Genomic DNA, 14,265 nt, shown 5'->3' on the forward strand with positions numbered 1-14,265 from the left:
GAAAACAACCTTAAGAGGATCAAGTGGTGCTTTAAAGCTGCTTCTTTAAAGATCCTCTGCAGATCCACCTGTTTGTACTGAGCACACCAATCTCAACTACTAATACTTCAGATAATAACTTCTGAACTACACATGTTCTGTTTAGCTTTGTGAGTCGCCCAAAGAGTTATACTGAATGATAAGAATCAGGAGTCAAAAGTGCAGTAGCTCTAAAGACTCTAATGTTTTCTTACAGTGTTTCTTTGCTGTTCAAACTAAGTTTCCGCTTCTTGGGTTTCATCTGTTTTCATAATCTGCATCACTTAAGACACAAAGTACTTTTGCACGGCCGCTGCTGGGCTGCTACAGAAAACTATCTGCTACATCTAAATAAGAGGCAAGATGTGAGCACTGCACATATTCATAATGAATTATAAAGGGCTATAATGAGAAAGGAAGATGTTTCCACACACTCGTTCTGTGATAAGACGCCTGTAGTGAAGGATCTGTCCAAACAGCTCCTGGAGAGGGAAAGACAAATTGCCATGACGTTTGCATTTTGTTTAAAGTGTTGGGGAGAAAGCCTCAGAAAAAAATGTGGATAAACTATTCAACAATTCAAACAATTAAGTATTTAACTGGCTCTTCATGAGGGAAGTTTTATAGGAAACATGTGTAAGAGGTAAAAGATTTGGTTGAGTTCTAAAGAATAAACTAAAGAGGAATCTTTCACAAAAACAAATGGATAAATCCTTTGCAGTGCATCATGGGTAGTGTAAGTCTTGAACTTGTTACCATAGATAGAGCGCTGCCTTGTCATATCTTACTTCTGAAAAGCCCTGGAAAGTGGGATTGACTTTCAAGCTGGATTTTGAAAGGAAAGGGGTTTGTGCTGTAATTGCTATAAAATGAGGGTTTCACTGACCTCCTGCCACATCTTGGCCATGTTTTTTTATTTACTCATCTAGTCAAAGGCAACGACTCAGTTAAACAGATGGAAAAAATATGTCTCTCCAGCTCCTGCAGGAATTTGATTTCTCCCAACAGCTGTCTTGCTTTATACAAGCATGAAGTCAGGGAATCGCCCATCTCAAATCAATCACGCCGGCTGACGTTTCCTGCAAACTGTGCTCGCAGAGCCGGACTGGAGGGGCAGCGGACGGAGAGGGGAGCATCATCGTGGAAGAGGAGCTGATGGGCTGATGTACTCTTGTTTACGTCCTCTAATGCCTTCTCCCATTAGCTGCATGACTGAGAGCTGTGATCTGAGCCACAGGAAATCACATGACGCATGCAGGAGAAAACTCCGTTCTCAGTCTGAAAATGACTCTGAGTGCATGTGCAACAGTGGTCGACCACTTTGCTACTATTACACTTTGCAGTTTTTATGTTAACCATGAAAGGCAGCAATTCCAAAAGACCAAAAACTCATAAAAGTTTCATATGTATAAATGTCTCTTTTGCAACTTGCTACTGACCAGCCAGGGAAACTGAGTTGCATTCACTGCACATAAACACATTGTTAAAAAAAACAACCATATTTGCAAATCTTTTAAAAACATATTTTTATTAAAATAGGAGAAATTCCGGCAGTGCTCTCTTGAAATGGGACATTGAAAGACTGAGCTTGTTTAATCATTAAAGTCGTTAATTTGTGAAAACGATTTTATGACTCAAACTTTGAACTCTATAAAGTGAGTTGTTTTGCAGTACATGCAATGCCTATAGTACACATCTATCCAGGGTGCACAGGAAACAATGTGTTACACTTAGAGTTTTTCAGATTTTGAGATATCCATCTCATTGAAAATTGGCAGTAAAAAAAAGCAGTGAAACCCTGTTATTCTGAATAATCCACAGAACAGACTGAGGAGCAGTTTTCACTGGAACTAATTTCTCCCTGATAAATAGTTCCAAATAAGTGAGAAAATGTGTTTTCTGTTGCTGCATAATTAGCAGGTTATTATAGGGATGAGTTAGCACCAGCTACAGAATATTAAAGGTCCATATTTTACACTTCTCCTGTGTTTTATTTGAAGTGTTGATCCATAAGAAGATGTATTTTGTGGTCTTAAGAACCAAAAACCATCTCAGTGTAGTTTTACATCTCCTCTCTCTGGATCTTTAGTAACAACAGGTCAGTGAGCCAATCAGAAGAGACGAGGCTCTGAGCCTCTCTTCTGATTGGCTTTTCTGAGTGATCCAATAAAAAGCAGATAGCAGATATAACACATTTCAGGTAAACACTCAGAAAAAACTAAATTCCTCAAGGTTGGATTGTGGGTCCAGGTGGGAGGGGCTTGGGGCATGGCTGCGGGTGCTGACTACTTTGTTGTGACATCACAAAGTTCCAGAAGTCCTGACGGCTGGTTTTAAGGCTCAGTTTCTGAACACAGGCTGTGTGCATTTCTCTGTGGACTGAGGCTTTGATACTTTCACTGTATTAATATAGAAGCTAGACCTGATCTATAATCAAACAACACATGGACATCTGCCTTTGTACTATATGGGAACTTTAAAGTGTCAGTTCACCCAAATTATAAGAACAAGTACATTGTTTAATAGTTTTTCAATGCTGTGAACAGCACTGTCCTTTTTGCACCTATTGTAATGAGGTAGATATCTCACCATATCTAACCACATGGAACATGTCCTTTCATTTTCAAATCTTGCCATCACCTCAAAATAATATTGCCTACACTGAAATTACATTATGCTGCTGGTTCATGTGTAACTCGCCACACCTGATCACATCAGGAGTGTCTGTAACACTGGTCGGGTTCTGCAGTCCTTTGCTTTAATGGGCTCAGTCATGGAAAACTGCTGTTAAAAATTTGCACATCCATCCAGTGCTTATGTTTTCCAAACAACTGTTCTCTCTACAAACACAGTATGTATCCTCGAGTTCTAACAAATGTGTTGAATGCATTTCCTTCCTCGTTAAATATTTTCAGAGCTGATTTTTTTTCTTTTTTACATTTTAAATCTTGCATTGTTATCACATGTGTTTACTTGCTAGCAGTCTCTGTCGGCGTATTGCTGTATTTCTCTGTTCAGTAGCGCCACCTCTGGATCAGTGAAATAGCATGGCGCTCCTTCCAACACTTCCATAGCAGCTTCCATAAATTCCATGCAGCTCCGTTGTATTGAGGTAGCAGCAGAAACCTCAGACCTCAGAGGAACCTATTTTTTCCTTTGGGAAAAATTCCTGTCCCACTTTGAAATGCACTTGAAAGCCAGACTTCCAGGTTTTCCACTAGCACTTAAACACAACATGCATTTGTGTGTCAAAGACTTTGAAGAGTCTCAAAACTCCACACACAAAGGTAACCCAGTCCACAAGTGCCAGGCAATGTGTGCACACTGGCTGAACAAATCTGTAAATATATGCAAAGGAATTAGAGCTACGGCCTTGAAGTGGGAAATATATATGTAAAATACTATTATTTACATTTGTAAAATTGTTCTGCGTCTGTTAAAACTTATAGGCATCCGTTTGTGTATCAGAAAATATATTTGTGAACATAATAAATAACTCACAAACTGTCATGAAACTTGCATATGTCACCAACAACACTGAGATCACTTTGTGTCCATATAAAGGTGAGTGAGAAAAATATGTTTTCAGACCCATTATGGGTCAGAAATTAAAATTTTGACAATGTAGTGATGCTAATGTAGGATCAAAAAAGATTTATGGGAACTGTAGTGCAAGGAAAGATATACAAAAACTTAAAAGGCATGAATACTTCAGATCATAAAGGTCACCATGATGATCGTAATACTGACAATATTCATTTGCTATCACTTCAATATCACTTCTTAACTGGAACTTTTCTCATCTCAAAATTCCCATGAATACACATTATGCTGAGAAAAATAACTTCCCCTTGAATGGAAATGGCAGCTTGAAGGTTCTTACTGGTTACTGTGAATTATAAAAGGTGACAATGACGTCTGAGTGCGCACAGAAAACAGTATTTATTTAAACTGCAGCCCTCGCTGAGTGCCCACTCAGTGACACAAGTTGTTGTAGAGAGAGCGAGAAACAGTTAGGACTTTATTCCCTCCCGTCACTTCACACTGCAAATGTTGCTCTGCACTTCACTCCATGTCTCCCTACGACCGCTGGGACTCAGCCTCATAATGAGAGTCACACTGAGCTATTTATAAAGCTAGGGGTCTGTGAACACACCATGTGTTAACGCAGCTGCAGGTGATTGCCAGGATAATTGATTATCATGCAAAATTGAGAATTACATAGGAAATGAATCATCAAATTATTTTTATTTACAGGCCGTGCTCATGTTACTAAAAGAAGTGCAGGTAAATGATAGAGAGGAGTCAGCTGGTCCACCATCCCTGACGCTTTTAGGCTTTTCTTGACTTACATATTAAACGGATTTTTCTCACTTACCTATAGAGGTATTTAGAGATATCTTTTCAGTCAACTATCTTATCGTTTTTGGTTTTATTTTGTTATTCTGCTGTATTCTGCTTTCACTGTAAAGCACTAACTGTCTTTTGAATAGTGCTCTATGTATAAACTTTTATATATCAGAGGTCTCTAATGGGGGGACCACAGTCTGGAACCAGACCCAGACTCTGTTTTATCTGGATCTGGACCCATAATCTAAAAAATTATTGAATATTCATAAAAAATTAACAGAACATTTCTATTTTACCCAACACAGCTTTTCTGGCGTTTACTGGTCACATGATGCTACTCAGCCAATCATTATGACTGGAGTCAGGGGAGATATAAGATATAAGAGGGAAAAGAAAGAGAAAAGGAGGAGTTAAAGCTGTTCACTTGTAAAGATGTATGGAGATTGTTCATTATAAAAATGTTTGAGACTGATCAGACATGAAAAGAACAAAAAAAGTTAAGCTTCACTTTTTATGCCTTTTTCATTTTAGTAAAATTAAGCTTTTTGAGTTTGTATTGCAGCCTTTATTTCTGAAATAAGAAAAAAACATATCATTATTATCAGAGGTTATTTATAATCCCTCTAGTTCAACCCACCCCCCCCCCCCCACCCACCCCCCCCCCCCAGAGAAGGTGTCTGTGATACTGACACACTTACTGAGAAGTTGAGTGTTTTCCTTTGAATGGACTCGGTCATGTTGGCTCTACCTTTTGGAAAGTTTGGCAAAACGATTTCCCCCTTGAGTTGTTTAGCGTCTAAGCCTCGATCTTGCATTTCACATCAGAAGCATATTGAACAATGATAACATACCTACCCTCAGCATCAACATCATCCAGTTAGAATTATCTGTGCAAACAGAATCTACAACAGTCTGATAGAAACGGCATGTTGTCAGGGAGCGTCCAGTGAAAACAAAGCGAAGAATGGCAGAGCTAATGTGGAGCTGGGCCTGCACAGAGTTGGGTTTCAGTCTAATTGGGATCATACGCCGCATGTGCAGTTTTGGCACATACGTTAGATTAATCAGGGGCTCTTTAATCGTGGAGAAATTCTCCTGTGCGTGGCTGGGCGGACGCTGGGCCTCCCCCAAGACCCCCAGACCCCCAGCCTGGGCTCTGTCTAAGCACAGACCTTTTGACTCCATAAACACCCGCTCTCAAAAATTGGGGTCAGCCTCTCATTGCTCGCACCAGAGCACTATCATGCCACCACAAAGGGTCCCCTTAATGATTAAATTGCGTCAAGTATGGATGTTCCGAATCTGCAGATTCCTGGCGGCTGACTCTTCCTCCTGATTGTAATTTATGTCGGAAGTCATTGCTGTCCAACACTCAGCCAGGTTCAAAGCCCTGGAGAGAGAATGTGCACGTGGATGAAATCCTGCATCATGTAGCCGACTACAGCTGGGAAACAAAGGCAACCTCACACATTCACCTTGTACCTTGTACAAACGGACAATAGTAATAAATGCATTTGTAAAATGTGCTCATGTCTTTCTTCCATATTGCTGCGTCTCTTTTTCCAGCCTCAGCTCTGATGTTTAGGTTAACCTGTCATTAATCTGCATATGATTAAGCTTTGACATCAATTTGACGTTCTGAGCGAGGGACTGATTAGCCATTTGCTTGGATGATGATGATGGTGGAGTGTGTGTGTGTGTGTGTGTGTGTGTGTGTGTGTGTGGTTCGGGGGGACTTGCAGATGTCCATGTGGATCTTACGGTGAAACTGAAAACTCTTGTATAAGACCACCAAGTAAAAGAAAGGTGCAGTTTGGGGGGAAAAAAAAGATAATCAGCAGGAATTTTAAGAATCTGGATTCTATAATTTATAAAGAGCCACAAGTGAAAATGAATATTGGGAGTTTATAAATTGTCAGAGGCATGACTGAACTTCACCAGGATGGAATAATATAATAGTATAATGTCTTTTTTATTTATTTATCATGATTCCTTATTTTGCACCTATTGCAATAATTAGTCCTCAGATCACTGAAATTAATGCTGATCCTCGGGGATGAAAGAACGCTTGTCATTTTACATTAATTACAGGAAAAGTACAGCGAATGCAGCTTTCTAAACATTATGACAAAAAAAACCCAAAAACTCTAAGTATAATGTGCGTTGATGCAGATTAAAACTTGCGCAAGTTTCAGACTCCAAATTGTGTGTTTCGAGCCTGGACTGGGAGATTCAGACCTTTAATTTTGAAATCTGAGACATGTATAAGACGCGTTTCCTTTGAAGCAAATGATCTCTTCACTCTTGCTTTGTTCTTTTGTTTACAGCACTTTATGCAGGCAGACATGAGCGCTAATGTTTGCCACATTACAACCCAGCTGCTTATTGATCCCACACACTTCAAGGCATCAAGGACAACACCTTCACCTCAAGGTCATCAGGCCCAAAGTGAAGCTGTGGGAAAGAAACGTCAATGCATCAGCAAATAGAAAAAGAAAGATGATGAGCAAAATTAAAGATTTAAAAGATTTGTTTCCAGTATTTAAGCTGCAGCAGAGACAATAAAGTGTATATTAACTCAACTGAATTACAGTTTGATGCACTTTATCTGATGAACATCTTATTTCCAGACGCTGATTTTGACTTTAAATGTCACATTTCTGTTGCAGAGATTAAAGCAAATTTAATGACATTTTTAAACGTCCCCTGTTCTCAAAACATGTTTTTCAAATCCTTTCTGCCTCTTCCCTTGAGTTGGAGTGATTGGTCATGTGCAGAAGGGCGGGAAAATATTAGTTTAACCATCCGTGTTTTTTTGTTTTTTTTTTTCAATTGTGTTTCAATGTGTTTTTCAATTTTTTAATTTTATTTTTTAATGATTGTCTTTGTCCTTCAGCTTCTGCACTGCCGTGTTTCCATGCCTCAAATCTTTTACTTATTATTTGATGGATTTTCGACATATGTCTTTAAACGCAAGGTGTGTGTGTGTGTGTGTGTGTGTGTGTGTGTGTGTGTGTATGACAACATGTCCCAAATACATTTTAGATTTTTTTTTTAAAACATCCTCTGCTGTCAGGATATTAACAGAATCGTGGTGTGATTTGTCTATAAGGTCATAAAACAGCAAAACCCACAGCTGTGTCTTTTTTGTTCATTTACAGAAAGTGTTTTGTAGTTTAATGAAAAACACTGAGCCTGTGAAAACTGAGCCTGACCGGGTCCTTACTTTTATGACTCGTTTTATTACATGTCAAATGATTTGTTTTGGCTGCAGAAAAAGTGTCTTTGTGAAGCTGAGACAGCGGCTGAAGCAAAAAGGAAATAGTATAATATGTTGAATATATATATATTTAAACCACCACTGCAGTGATAAGCTTCTATCAGCGGCTGAGGAAACGCTGCGTTGCATCGTATTTACATGAAGAAGAAGGTTAACCAAATTTGTAAAAGACTTTCTTTGGGTCCCACGTTATCCTGCTTAATAATAACACAGTTGAGGCCTGTAATAATCCCACTGCTGAACCACTGGCTGTTTATACTGACCTTATTTTAATAGTTCGCTCTCATGCGCCTACACTCACTTACACACAGTGTTTATTTCTTAGAGCCAACGGTTGGGGTTGATATCCGAAGAAATGCTATTAAAACATAATCAGAAAAATAAAAGTAGAACTGTTACCATGACTTAGGTTAAAGAAATTACAATGGAGCATAGGAAAATCATCTTTCCGTATATGACGGACGCATTTCGTGTCGTTACGCACAAACCAGATATTCCTGTGATGTAAAACTGGCCCAATAATCTGAAACAAATTACAGTGGGAGTTCACAGAGCACTGGAGTGCTTTAGTTCTGGTGTGATCCGCGTCTATTAAAGCTCATGTGTCTGTTCAACCATCAGCTTCAGCCCACAGACTCACACAGAGCGGCTCATGCGGACACGAGACGTTATAAAAGGTTATTATAAGAGGAGACCTGGACGGTTTTCAGTCAACATGACGCGTTAGTTTCAGTGTTGTAGCCTGTGTTTGTGTTTATGTCACAGGGCCGAAGCACGCCTCACACATCTCACTATTTGCTGTGGAAATAATGTATGGAAATAGTTCTGTTAAAATGCTGAGCACGTGGACCACAGCCAGAGTCACTTCACTTCATTTACTTTCAGTTACTTTCAATTTTCACTCAGATGAAGAGCTGCTGAAAATAAAACATGTCCTCTCAGGTTTAAAGGTGTGAGTCAAACAGATGAAAAACACGACAGATGGATGTAGGTATTCATCGATAATGATAATAATAAAAAATAGATATTAACAATAACTCGATCCTCACTGTTTTTCCATTGTTCGTGCAGTTCTCCCGGAGCCTGAACACCTCAGATATAAAAACGATATTCCTCCCGTCTAAACTCAGTAAGCTCAATTAAATTTGATAAGAAATCACAACATTATAATGAAAACCTTATTCTGTCCAGTGTAAACCCGATGGACCATCAGCCCTCCTTTAAAACGTAACGTGTGGCTTTGAAACTGCTGCTAATATTCCCGCCAGAGCTTCAAGGAAAATGTTGCGGTGAAAAAAATCAAAATCAAAATCCTGTAACAATATAATAAATTAAAAAAAAAAAAAAAAAAAAAAAAAAGGTTTCCGGTCGATGGTGCAGCACAAACACACAACCTCTGGGAATAAACTGTTCTACAGCTTATAGGCTATAACAATATAACGTGATGGTGGTGGTGACATGAATAGAATATTATAGGATGTTATAGTCCGTGCCATAATAAGACTCATCAGTCACTGCATCAAAATTGACTTAGTTTTGGTTCCGTTCTAAAAACTTCAGCAAATGAGCCTAAAGTGTCACCACAAGTCTTGTCAATAATAAATAAGAAAAAGCATTTTTCTTCACCTGCAGCAGAACATTTAAATGAAAAAAGAAAGAAACAGAAATAGAAAAAACTGCTTTTCATTAGGTCCTTTCCTCCTTTCCTTTACACTAGAATATCATGTAGAACTGGTGTTAAACTAGGAAACAACTTTTTCTTTTTTAGATAACCTGGCTGATTTTGCTCATACACAAGGAAGAGCAGCATGTCATGAACTGGGACGCACAAGTTGTGACTCCACAACCCAGCAAAATATATCAGGAGTCAACACCACATTTGCTTATTGTGAAGGTATGTAACCATATTAGGCCCTGGGCCATGTCAACATGTCAGCCTGTAAGATGTCACCGTCATATTCACCTGCACTGCACACACACTGGATTAAAAGCTTATCATAAGCCTATGTCCTTTACAATAAACAGAGAACAGCGTTAGTGAAAATATATTTAATAATTAAACATAGCACAGTTACACAAAGGGAATGCAAAACAGAGGAGTGAGAGTGGATCCTTAGAATATAAAGGGTTGGACCTACTGCAAAAGGTTTGAGTTCCCTCCTCAACAGCAGCAAGTTCATCATGAGGGAATGCATGGTAGGGCTACGACAAAAACACAACGGCTGTTGGAAGACGTTGCCTTGTACAGTTTTCGGCAGCGCCTGCAAAAGTCTTTGGTTTGCATTAGCACGCATCTTCCGCACCATCACGGAGTCCGCTCTCATCCAGAAGATGCACAGTGAGTGTGGTGAGAGGTTCTGCATGTAGGAGTCAGAGTCTCTGCAGGCATGAGGCCGGGTCATTCCTCCTGAGTGTTTTCTGAGTTAGAGCTCGAGCCTTCAGACTGACGGTCAGCGTCGGTCCCGGACCTCTCCTGCTCGGAGAGCTGCTCGCTGCTGGGGATGGAGTTCTTCTTCGGACGGCCTTTTGGTTTAGTCGGAGACTCCAGGCCTCCTCCCTGCAACACCTACAACACCAGCAGGAAAGTCAGGCTCAGGCTCAGCACAAACCGTGATCAATTATATCAACCCACTTCCAATCAGTGACTATCACAATGCCACAGAGACAAGAAATATATATAATCATATATGATTAATTATATATAATATATATTCAATATAATAAAGTTTCAGACACAATTTAGTCACTCTGTATTTTTCTAAATACTCTTAATAACTTTCATTGATTTCATCTGAGCAGACTGTGCACTCATTTTCACATAACATAACATAACATAACATAACATAACATAACATAACATAACATAGCAACAGGGTTAAACTGAGCAGCATTGCACAGTTAACACCAGTGTTGATCTAATTTGGTCCTTCCACATGCAGTGACTCACTTTGACTCAGTGCTAATTCATTTCACTGAACATTTCACAAATCCCACAGACCTCTGTTGAAATAATGCACCACAGAAATAAATGTAATGGAATAAGAATTGTTTGTTGTTGAACACTGCCATTATCATCATCATCATCATCATCATCATTAGCATCATTATCATCATGATCATCATCATCATCAAACGGAATTTGAAGAATTACTTACTATTTTCTTCCACTTCATCCTTCTGTTCTGGTACCATGTTTTCACCTGCAGCTGACTGAGACCCAGAGACTCAGCCAGGTCTATTCTGTAGGGAGAGAGAAATCAATGAAATCAAACCTCACGCTGCAAATTCAAGATCAAATCACTTCAGTGTTTGGCCAACAAAACCGCATCAAATCTTTTCAGTTGTTTCTAATAATTCTGCAGGAGAAACTGTCACATACAATTAGTCAGTATATGAACCTACAGGGAAACAATTTTGCTTTAGGCTACACGACAATATCAAAACGTCCAGATGAAAATATGACCTGCAATGAAAACTCATTTTTGTGTGTGTGTGTGTGTGTTTGTGAAATTGTGGGTTTCAGCAACATACGGGAAGTTTAAAATCTACAGTTAAAAACTTACAAATGTATGTTCTTTTTTTTCCATAGCTGTTAAATATTTTTAGATATGTATGAAATTATGAATATAACGATTCATTTCTTTGCCATTATCTTATATTTAGTGCTGCAGAAAATTCTCATTTAGAAGTATGAAATGCACATAAAGTATAATTATTTATCTGTTGGAATAAATCCAAATAATTCTAACAAATAGCGACAGTCTCTTTGAGTTTTCTGCCCATAATATTGTGAGAGTGCTGGAGTGACCTGAGCCCTGCCGATGCCCCTCTGCCCGGACTATAAACGCACCTGTCGGGCGTAGAGAGATACTTCTGCTTCTCGAAGCGTTTCTCCAGGCCCATGAGCTGCAGCTCGGTGAACACGGTGCGGCTCCGGCGGCCCTTCTTGGTTTTGCTGCCTCCGTCGGCTCCGTGCTCCAGCTTCCCGCGGAGGTGCAGATCCAGCGGCAGGTGGTGAGACGCCGCGCCGACTTGCAGGCCCGGACCCGCGGACAGCAGCGCGGGGCCGAGCGGGGAGCCCAGCGAGCAGGACAGCGGGGACAGCGGGAACTTGAGGAGGCTTGTCTGGTCGGTTTTTAACACTGAAGAAAGCGAGAAGCAACAAACACACACACACGGAGGGATGTTTGTTTTAGAAAAGTGGCTCATGGTCGTTTTTTTAGCTGGTTTAGGTTAGTTTAGGGTGCTAGGAAGGAGGCGGGAAATTAATTCAGTAAAGCAGAAGTTAAATGGTCCTCCAGCAAATGAAAAGTAATTTTATTAAAGCTTATAACACAACAGAGATGTGACTGTGAAATCAAACCAGACAGACTCTTCAGGTCAGAGTTCACTCGGGGATTCAGAATCCCTCAAGTACAGCTGATAGAATATGATGGGAAAAAACATGGTGCATTTGGCCTATAATAAATATGACCATGTAGTTATATGCTATCAAACAGCAACAATCGGTACAATCGATACAATGACACAATCAATTTGATGGGCCTGAAACGTTAGAATAAGACGTCTTTTATCGTGCTATTATTATTGTTAGTTTTGCTGTTTGTATCTATTATTTATCATCATCCAGATTCAAGATCTTTCATTCAAATATAATCCAGAGGTTGTGTTCGAGTCACATGATTTTAATCAGCACTAAACAAAATCAAAGCCTGGCGCACAGGATCAGGTATTTTTCACAGAAACTGGACCAGATGTGAAAAGTCATCTACATGTAAACACCTGGAATTACAGTTGATAATCAGACACAGTTCATTCAGAAAAACCACCGCGCAATAGGTTACATTTTGAGGAAATAAACAAACTTTTGTCGCATAAACTATCTTTTCTTTTTTTTACACTGGAAATTGAGTCAATATTGTAACATCTGTGACTCATGTTGGATTTTTCAGAGGAGCAGTGAGGGACAGATAATCCTCATTTTTACGCACGGACTGTAAAAACGTCAAAACATTAAAATCGCATATTTTTTATTTGTTGGGTATTTTTCTTAATATAAATATAATGAGATACTTCCATTAGTTTGCAGCTGAGGTTATTTCCTCTAACTGAGATCAGTCTGTTCGACACTTTTTGTATTTTAAATCTTTAGCTGTTGCTCGTTTTATCACGCGCAATCCCCTCACGGTCTATCAAGCCCAGTTTGAACTAAATATGATCACTAGTCACAGCCTAATAATAATAATAATTCGTTGTGTTACTATATATTATCTGCAATCTTACTTTTTTTCCAGCATGAAACGAGTCACATTGACTGTCATTCATCTGTTCACAGCCGCCTCTCTTACCCAGTTGGTTGTGGAAAGGCCGGGCGGACAGCAGAGCTTGTACACCGAACTTGAGGAGCTCCCCGGTCGGAGCCGACGCTTTGTGCTCCGGGTGATCGGTCAGGATTTCCTCTATCATGAAACTCCTGTAACGATGTGTTCTGTGGTCGGGGTGAATTTCCGGAGGGTAGTAATGCGCCCCCATGTCCAAAGGATGCTGCATAATCTGGCTGTGCGGTCACTTTCAACAGGCACCGAGCGCTCACACCTGATTATCAGTCCCTCAGTGGCCCAGGCCAGCTGTCATAATCCCTCTGTGCTGCCTGGACAGTCCGGAGATCAATGCTGTGGCTCAGAGTTATCCTCAGGTTCTTCTGGCGCGAACCAAATACCAAGCACAGCTGCCCACTTCTCTGCGACTCTGTGCGTCCTCTGCGGGGTTTTACGCGTTACTTCAGACCAGATTTGGTTGTTCTTGGAGAGGAAATCTGTAACCGAGAACAAAACTTGAAGCAAAAACTCCCGAACCGGGCTGTGTTCATGCCCACTCTGTGTGTGAGAGAGCCGCGGAGGTCGGAGCTATTTGTCAGCTGCGCAGCGCGTCACCTTGGCAGTGAATTGAGGAATAAGCTTTGGGTTTTATGAGTCTCGTCATAGCTCCACCTCTTCTCATGGCTTGTCTGCGCGCTTCTTCCACTCAGTTGAAGTTACATGCAAAGCCGCTCGTGCCCTGCTTGGATTTATATGCAAAAGGGAAGGAAAGAAGGACCTGAAAGGACTTGAAAGGACGGAGTTTTTAAAAGCCCAGCAGGTGATATTGCAACTTATACCAATGCTGCTGCTGCTGATAATGATGATGATGATGATGATGCAGTGTAGCAATTAGTGCATCATAGAAAGCTCAGGTTAGAAGGTAAAGTTAACACCAGAAGAGGCACCACCTTACAATAAGACTACCCTGGTTTATAACTAGTTTATTAATGAGCTTGTTAACAATTTATTAATCATTTAAAGGCTGTTATAACACAGCAGATAAAAAAGGCCAACAGCGACCTGTTGCTTGCCAAATAGTGAGCCCACATTTCTCTGTACAGTTCAGCCTCATATCTCATTAGTTACTGAGCTTTCTTTGTTTTCTCCATCATCAGCATTTGAAGCTGCCGCTTCATCACGTTTGTTCGGTTACTAGCAATGAACCAGCGTCGGCATCTTAATGCTCAGAAAGTTTCATCTGGCAGATCAAACTATAGCAGATCACATGATCATATCACATACTCTGCACATTAACAT

The 14,265-nt window shown here is 40.1% G+C and overlaps 1 protein-coding gene across 1 annotated transcript; it reads right to left on the bottom strand.

Annotated features, from left to right (window-relative positions):
* Window positions 1-9,709: 9,709 nt before the first annotated feature.
* On the bottom strand, window positions 9,710-13,598 carry barx1 (BARX homeobox 1). Its single transcript, XM_056400824.1, has 4 exons — window positions 12,997-13,598; window positions 11,499-11,790; window positions 10,804-10,888; window positions 9,710-10,214 (listed from the first exon to the last, which is right to left on the bottom strand). The coding sequence occupies exons 1-4, from the start codon at window positions 13,196-13,198 to the stop codon at window positions 10,047-10,049; spliced, it is 747 nt and encodes a 248-aa protein (XP_056256799.1). The 5' UTR covers window positions 13,199-13,598; the 3' UTR covers window positions 9,710-10,046.
* Between the last annotated feature and the right edge of the window lie 667 nt (window positions 13,599-14,265).

This window comes from Seriola aureovittata, chromosome 2 (assembly GCF_021018895.1).
Source record: "Seriola aureovittata isolate HTS-2021-v1 ecotype China chromosome 2, ASM2101889v1, whole genome shotgun sequence".
Lineage (NCBI taxonomy): Eukaryota > Metazoa > Chordata > Actinopteri > Carangiformes > Carangidae > Seriola > Seriola aureovittata.